Below are 7,960 nucleotides of genomic sequence, written 5' to 3' on the forward strand. Positions count from 1 at the left end.
TATTGCATCTTTTGATATAAGTCGTGTGAAGCTTAAAATAAAAGCAAAATTCTCCTATTTATTTTGAGCTGTGTGTAATAACAGAATGATTAACGAATTGTTGATTATTAAATTTGAGAGATAAGACAGTTGATGTTATGTTGGTATACAAACATCCGGAAGAGGTTTTGTGAAGAATTAGTTCCGTCATTCGGTTTTAGTATGGTTCGTAGAATCGTTACGCCAATCTTTCTGCGAACATTAAAAGAACCGAAGAACGGTGTGTCGTCATATTTTCAATGAGCCAATGAAACACCATAATTCCTAATCAGATCCTTTTTTACTCGAAAAACTGTTATCGTTTAACGATACAGAAAAAAAACCAATTCAACTGTGCTTATCGTGCTAATCATTGGTTAAAATAGCATGTAATTACTGTCGGCTTACGAAAGAAGATACCCATTAAAATTTGCTCTTTAATTAAAGACACAACATTTAATCAAACTGTTAAAATTAAAATGAATTCATAATGTCGACACACTTCGCTTGTATTGGATAAAATTCAGCATTACCATGAAAGGTACAGAACAAAAATCGTTTTTATTGAAGATACTTTGCTGAATTTTTCGTTAACATTTTACTACAGTTCATCTATTGGCCACACTTACTGTCGTGTACTGCTCCCTTCAAGTGGTTCTATCGGACATCGTAGTTGATTGCCCTCCTGAGTCGGAGGAATATTTCGCTCATCCAACCGAATGCAATAAATTCATTCAGTGTAGAGATGGAAAAGCAGTGTTGTTAAGTTGCCCAAACAACTTTTTTTGGAATACAAAAGAATTAAAATGTGATTGGAGATTTAACGTCGTGTGTCCAGTAAGTGTTTGCCCTGCAGGATTGGGTTGCTTTCGATGATTTTAATGTTGTTAAACCTGTGTGTGTTCGACACTTCAACCACTTTTGTATATTTATATTGCTTCCAATTCATAAAAAATTTTATTGAAAGATTTTGATGATAAAAAAAGTTCAGTGAAGAAATGGTGACAAGTGGAATCCAAATAAAACAGAAGTTACTTCTAATTAATGGAGTAAGCTTTAACGTTCTCCACTCAACGTTTGGTAGAGCATTCACACCGTAATTGCGCCGTAGAATTTAAATTTTTAGTGAACGAGTAACTGAACTCATGAACCGAAACCTACCATTTTGAATTTTCAGGGCAGTTACGGTTTGAATATCGGAATTTAACAGAATAAAAACGTGCTTCATTCCTTCAACATTTTCGTTTAAGCTCAATTCCGTTTATATTTAGGGAGACGAAGATCTCACAACCAGCGACGAAGTCATCACAACCCCTTCGTTGAATGTTCCAACAAGACCGTATGAACCCATTACTAACGAAATCGAAATAGTCAGAGAATGCGATGACTACGATAACCGAGATATTGCACATCCTCTAAACTGTAGTTTGTATTTATCGTGCAACGCACTCGGATCCGTAACATTGATTTGTGACGATGGACTTTATTTCAATGAATTGGAGAACAAATGTGATGATCCAACCAATGTATATTGTGAGGTATGACAACTCTCAACAACTTTTCCATTCAAAGCTTTTCACATACATTTACGTGAACGTTTTTGCAGTGGTCGGATATTACCACTACAACTACCACAAGTACAACAGTTGATCCATCTACTACGACAGCTGGTCCTACTACTACGACAGATGGTCCTACTACTACCACTAGCGATTGTCCCACAACCACTAGCGATTGTCCCACAACCACAAGCGATTGTCCCACAACCACTAGCGATTGTCCCACAACCACTAGCGATTGTCCCACAACCACTAGCGATTGTCCCACAACTACTAGCGATTGTCCCACCACAACTCCTTGCACCACACCAACTCCATGCACAACAACGACATGCACCACTCCAACACCATGTACAACAACTACATGCACTACCCCAACTCCATGTACAACAACTACGTGCACCACTCCAACACCATGTACAACAACTACGTGCACAACTGCAACTCCATGCACAACAACGACATGCACCACTCCAACACCATGTACAACAACTACATGCACTACCCCAACTCCATGTACAACAACTACGTGCACAACCGCAACCCCATGCACAACAACGACATGCACCACTCCAACACCATGTACAACAACTACATGCACTACCCCAACTCCATGTACAACAACTACGTGCACCACTCCAACACCATGTACAACAACGACATGCACCACTCCAACACCATGTACAACAACTACATGCACTACCCCAACTCCATGTACAACAACTACGTGCACCACTCCAACACCATGTACAACAACTACTTGCACCACTCCAACACCATGTACAACAACTACATGCACTACCCCAACTCCATGTACAACAACTACGTGCACAACCGCAACCCCATGCACAACAACGACATGCACCACTCCAACACCATGTACAACAACTACATGCACTACCCCAACTCCATGTACAACAACTACGTGCACTACCCCAACTCCATGTACAACAACTACGTGTACAACTGCAACTCCATGCACAACAACGACATGCACCACTCAAACACCATGTACAACAACTACATGCACTACCCCAACTCCATGTACAACAACTACGTGCACCACTCCAACTCCATGCACAACAACGACATGCACCACTCCAACTCCCTGTACAACAACTACGTGCACCACTACTGAATGCCCAACAACAACTGAATGTCCAACAACAACTGAATGCCCAACCACAACTGAATGCCCAACCACAACTGCATGCCCAACAACAACTGAATGCCCAACAACAACTGAGTGCCCAACAACAACTGAGTGCCCAACAACTCCATGCCCATGTTCATGCCCAACGACAACCCCTTGTCCGTGTCAAGCTACCAAACTTGTTCCTAGTGAAAATCCACCCACTCCCTTCACTCCTTCTGCATCAACTGTAGCAGCAAATGCACCTTCAATTTCTACTTGCACCGGAATTTGTGCAGAAGGAGGAGATTATCTACCAAGTCCAACAAACTGCAGTAAATTTATTCGTTGCGTTCACTGTGTTCCGTATGAAATGAATTGCCCGAGAGGTCTATTGTGGAGCAGAGAGAAGAATGTTTGCGATTGGTCATATAATGTAAAGTGTTAAAACTTACGTACTAAAATGACCAGGTTCAACATCGTTGAACATCGAAGCTCTGACAATATAAAAATTAAAATTCAAATGCTTTTACATAAACATATTGAGTTCTGTTAGACAATATAAACCGTTTCTCAATAAAGCAAAACAAATAAATTTGAATGTGGCACCAATTTGTTCCTTCTGGGATTATACATATCTGCTATTCGTCCGATGAATTAAATAAGGTCGACAAAAATGTGAACTTTCAATAGCTTCGAGGTCAAACACTTTCACCTAACTTAGAGCAAATTGTGCCGCTTACTACTCAGCCCCTCAGAAAGAGTAATCCGTAATTTCAACAAGGTTCTTCTTAAAAATGATTTTAATTGAGAAAAACGTTCTACGTCGTTAAACCATACGATAAACGCCTGCCTGCGCAAAATTACTGGTGTAAGCAAATCTACGCCAATGCCTTGTCTTCTGTATAAATATACCTCCTACGCGTATTAAAAGAAATGCATCGCTAGCTTGTGAAATGTTAAAAATGATAAATCTACCGATCATGACTCCAATCGAAGTGTCTTGTTTAGCCTTGTTTAGATCTGCCTTCTATTGATGAAAGATGAAGCCATTGACATCGCCAATTACTCAGTGGAAGAAGAATGCAGTCGATATTAGAACGATTTTACCATAACCAATCCGAACAAAGGGCTTGAACTCACACGTAATGAATGGTGTCAATTTAATCCAATAAGAACGAACCATGAAACATTCAACTCAATTATCAAGTGTGACTCCCGCATTTCGACTGTGACGATGACAATGAAACAATTCATCACGTTGCCAATGACTGCCAGTTATATTCAAATTGAACGAAAAGGAAAAGTCGAGCGGCTGAATAACTTGAGCAGCGCGTTTAGACGAAAAACCATTTTCTTTTCTATTTGACTCCATTGTTTCCATTGACTCCACTGTTTAATAAAGTGAATTGAACTTTTTTTTCAGACGTTCTAAACGCCAGTAACATTTCTTGAGTGTAACATGAACCAAACCAATGTTATACCGTAGCTCGGAGTAATTAGTTTTACGAATCTACATACTCACTCGAGGGGATACTCACTTTAGTAGCTTGCAAAAATCATAAAAATCTCTATGGGAATTTTGAGATTTTGAGGACAAAGATTTTTATGAAGTTTTTTTAAAAATCTTCAAAAGTCTTCTAATTTGAAAATTTTTATTTTTCGAATTTTAGAACCGAACTGTGATGTTTAAAAATCTACAAGGTGTAGAAACAATCTTTCCATAAAAATTCAGAAGAAAGATTCTCATGATATTTTAAAATCTTGCATAAGATCTGGAGTGCGTACCTGCAAGAATCCGACAAATCTCTACGGGAATTTTGAGATTTTTAGGACAAAGATTTTTATGAAGTGATTTCCTGTAGTGCGTAAATGCAAGAAGCCAAAGATTTTTATTTCTCGAATTTTAGATCTACAAGGTGTAGAAAAAATTTGAATAGCAAGGATTTAAAGAAATCTAAGAATTTCCTTAGAACTCCTTTTTTTACTTCCAACAAATTGTTATGTTAGATTTGTAGATTTGTATTTTAAAATCTTCTTCCGGAGAAACAAGATTCTTCTGATGTGTAAAAATCTTCAGTGATGTTGGAACGATCTTTCCACATTTCTAAAGAAAGAAGATTCTTCAGATGTTTTAAAATCTTTCCTTCAGTAAGATTTCTTGGACTCCGAATCCGAATCGCAAGAATCCGAAAAATCTCTATGGTAATTTTGAAATTTTGAGGAAAAAGATTTTTAAGAAATTATTTAAAAATTTTCAAAAGTCTCTTAATTTAAAGATTTTAGAACCCGAGCTGTGATCTTTAAAAATCTACAAGATGTAGAAAAATCTTTCAATAAAAATTCAGAGGAAAGATTCTCATGATGTTTTGAAATCTTTCAAAAGATTTCCTGGAGTGCGTACCCCAGGGTCGGTCGATTTTTGAAAAATTTCAAATCGTTCTTCTGGACCCAGCTGATCCCACTCAGCTTAACCCACAGAAGATTTTAAGACCAAAAAAACATTTTTTTTAAATGTTCTATGCTTTGCCTAAGACGATTTTTTAGAAAATTTTTGAGTATCAGAAAGTGTTGGTACTTTGTTGTTACTCCTAATCAAAAGATTGAGTAAATTTTTTCTTTTTTCCTTTAAATATTCAACGTAAGGTTAAAGGAATACAACAAAACAAAGAATACAAAAATTCGATCAAAACCAAGTTTTCCGAAGTAAACGAAGTTCATGGAAGTCGGTTTTTTTCAGATTTTTTCAACTTTGTTACTATTAAATCAGGAGTAAATTTAGACGGATTTTTGATAAATTTATCAAGGGAAATAAATAGTGATTCTACAACACAAAAGTTTTTCACTGTCGGTTACTTAATGTCGGTGGGACTAGTCCAAGTCTAATACACCAACATTGTTAATGAAAAAAATATTTGTCTAAAACAATAAGTAAAAGATGACTACCACATCAAATTACCATGCACTGTCTACATAATTGTGTTCACACATGAGTATGACCTTTCCCGTTAGAATTGAAGTCTTGATGTTCTTTCTTCGTCCGAACAAACCAATAATTTTTTTTTCATTTTGAATAGCGTCGACAGCGTCAATTCTAACGGGAAAGGTGTGAACACAATTATGTAGACAGTGCATGGTAATTTGATGTGGTAGTCATCTTTTACTTATTGTTTTAGACAAATATTTTTCTCATTAACAATGTTGGTGTATTAGACTTGGACTAGTCCCACCGACATTAAGTAACCGACAGTGAAAAACTTTTGTGTTCTAGAATCACTATTTATTTCCCTTGATAATGAGCCAATTTATCAAAAATCCGTCTAAATTTACTCCTGATTTAATAGTAACAAAGTTGAAAAAATCTGAAAAAAACCGACTTCCATGAACTTCGTTTACTTCGGAAAACTTGGTTTTGATCGAATTTTTGTATTCTTTCTTTTGTTGTATTCCTTTAACCTTACGTTGAATATTTAAAGGAAAAAAGAAAAAATTTACTCAATCTTTTGATTAGGAGTAACAACAAAGTACCAACACTTTCTGATACTCAAAAATTTTCTAAAAAATCGTCTTGGGCAAAGCATAGAACATTTAAAAAAAATGTTTTTTTGGTCTTAAAATCTTCTGTGGGTTAAGCTGAGTGGGATCAGCTGGGTCCAGAAGCACGATTTGAAATTTTTCAAAAATCGACCGACCCTAGTACTCACATTGTGTTGATCCAATCGACGGTTTGTCAAAATCACTTTTAAGCAACTGGAACTTTCGTCGTGCAAATTATAGTAATACTACATCGAAGCACAGGCTACTTCAGGATTTGCATTACTACATTTTTTTTAAAGAATTTTGAAAAGATCGTGAGATTTTTCAGTTTCTAAAAAAATAACCTTAAGAATTCTTGATAATTTTCAAGGATACTTCTCAAAATTCCTTTAGAAATAGGCTACGAAAAGGAGGATTGCAAGACTGGCGTCCTCAACCTTCAGAGAATTTCTTTCGCTAAATTAGAAAAATTTCATCTGTTAAGTGTCTATAAATTCGTTTAAATTTATTGCTCTTTGTCTGTTTTTATCACTTTTTCGTTCATCGATTTTAGTTCTCGAACACAGCAGCTGACTAGTAGAATACAAAATTGAACAAGAAACCTCAGCAAAAGATAAATTAGAAAACAAAAAATCCAATTCCCCAATCCAACATTAAATACTACCAACCCAGCCACGGCGGATGATTGATCAGTTGTGGCGGTGTGAATGTTAAATTAACCGGTACGTTTACGATCGCATAGCCTTGTTTCAGCTTTCGAAGCGTTGACAGAATCATTTGACCGTTTTTACCGAGCAGGTATCCAGCTGGAATGTTTGCATCACTGGAACTGTTGTCGTGTATCATTTCGATGTAATGTTCCGATTCCGTTGAATCGGGATTAGTGTCAGTAATGATTGCCGCTATAGCTCCGAATTTCTCAACATTCAACGTTTTCGCCAAAAATGAACATTCCCTGAATAAGAAATAAATAAATTTCATTGTGAATGGAAGTTCAGTCTGAGCACAGCCAATTTTTTTTTAAATATTTTTACCCCCGTTCAATCAGTGCTATGTTGCCCCTAATATCACCATAATTACGAATTTTTGTGCATGCGTCTCTGGGAATTGTTGGTACCAATATACCGTGCTGTACCTTAAACTTATTACTATTGAACGAACCACCAAAGTCTTTGGCTGGTCGCAATCTGTATGTATACTCCAGTTCTTCAGGGTCTACAATTTCAAAGAAAATATCACCACCAATGACATCGTGAATAGACGTTCCATCGATCATATGTAAATTTCCCGCTGTAGTAAAAAATGTATTTAGTGCGCTGTGACTTTTTCTAGGAATTTTGTTTCCATACCTGCACTACTTATAATATCAACATTGTGTATTAGTACAAAAAACAAACTAAACCAACAAAATAACATTATTCTTTACGAATAGTAAGGTAAATCTCTTGACATCTCTAAGACGACGTGTTTTTTCTTTTCGAAAAAATATGTTTTGACATTTATCTTCGTTCGTGTGTATGTGTGTGCATCTGCTCACGCAGGGTTAGCCAACATTATTCACAAAACGTTACGACAGTCGCTACCCATGAAACGACATGTAGGTGGCATGTTATAGGTGAGTAACGCGGGAATTTTATTTTTTTACAATGTAAATTGTTCGAAGGAAAAATTTAAAATAAATTAGTTTGGAAGTATAACACTAACTACATATGAG

General features: G+C 36.5%; 2 protein-coding genes across 7 annotated transcripts; one reads left to right on the forward strand and one right to left on the reverse strand.

Moving 5' to 3' along the window:
• Positions 1 to 403: 403 nt before the first annotated feature.
• On the forward strand, positions 404 to 3,305 carry LOC119071731 (mucin-2-like). 6 transcript variants are annotated; one of them, XM_037176757.1, is made up of 5 exons: positions 404 to 559; positions 626 to 855; positions 1,290 to 1,556; positions 1,625 to 2,650; positions 2,693 to 3,305. In XM_037176757.1, exons 1-5 carry the CDS (start codon positions 553 to 555, stop codon positions 3,155 to 3,157), a joined length of 1,995 nt encoding a protein of 664 aa, XP_037032652.1. In that variant the 5' UTR covers positions 404 to 552; the 3' UTR covers positions 3,158 to 3,305. The 6 variants fall into 6 exon arrangements, with proteins under 6 accessions (XP_037032652.1, XP_037032654.1, XP_037032655.1 ...); XM_037176759.1 differs by having other exon boundaries at positions 1,625 to 2,176; positions 2,228 to 3,305; XM_037176760.1 differs by having other exon boundaries at positions 1,625 to 2,072; positions 2,124 to 3,305.
• A 3,424-nt stretch (positions 3,306 to 6,729) lies between these two features.
• On the reverse strand, positions 6,730 to 7,752 carry LOC119071806 (PRADC1-like protein). Its single transcript, XM_037176872.1, has 3 exons — positions 7,596 to 7,752; positions 7,281 to 7,536; positions 6,730 to 7,201 (listed from the first exon to the last, which is right to left on the reverse strand). The coding sequence occupies exons 1-3, from the start codon at positions 7,660 to 7,662 to the stop codon at positions 6,907 to 6,909; spliced, it is 618 nt and encodes a 205-aa protein (XP_037032767.1). The 5' UTR covers positions 7,663 to 7,752; the 3' UTR covers positions 6,730 to 6,906.
• Between the last annotated feature and the right edge of the window lie 208 nt (positions 7,753 to 7,960).

The sequence above is a fragment of the Bradysia coprophila genome (assembly GCF_014529535.1).
Source record: "Bradysia coprophila strain Holo2 chromosome IV unlocalized genomic scaffold, BU_Bcop_v1 contig_5, whole genome shotgun sequence".
Taxonomy (NCBI): Eukaryota; Metazoa; Arthropoda; class Insecta; order Diptera; family Sciaridae; genus Bradysia; species Bradysia coprophila.

Bases quoted from the DNA above. Each gene is read 5' to 3' on its own strand.
- LOC119071806 (XM_037176872.1), bottom strand. From the start codon at position 7,662: ATGTTATTTTGTTGGTTTAGTTTGTTTTTTGTACTAATACACAATGTT. The intron at 7,537-7,595 runs GTATGGAAACAA...TTTTTACTACAG, and splicing joins TGATATTATAAGTAGTGCAG to CGGGAAATTTACATATGATC. The intron at 7,202-7,280 runs GTAAAAATATTT...TTTCTTATTCAG, and splicing joins ATAGCACTGATTGAACGGGG to GGAATGTTCATTTTTGGCGA.
- LOC119071731 (XM_037176755.1), top strand. The intron at 856-1,289 runs GTAAGTGTTTGC...GTTTATATTTAG, and splicing joins GATTTAACGTCGTGTGTCCA to GGAGACGAAGATCTCACAAC. The intron at 1,557-1,624 runs GTATGACAACTC...ACGTTTTTGCAG, and splicing joins CAACCAATGTATATTGTGAG to TGGTCGGATATTACCACTAC.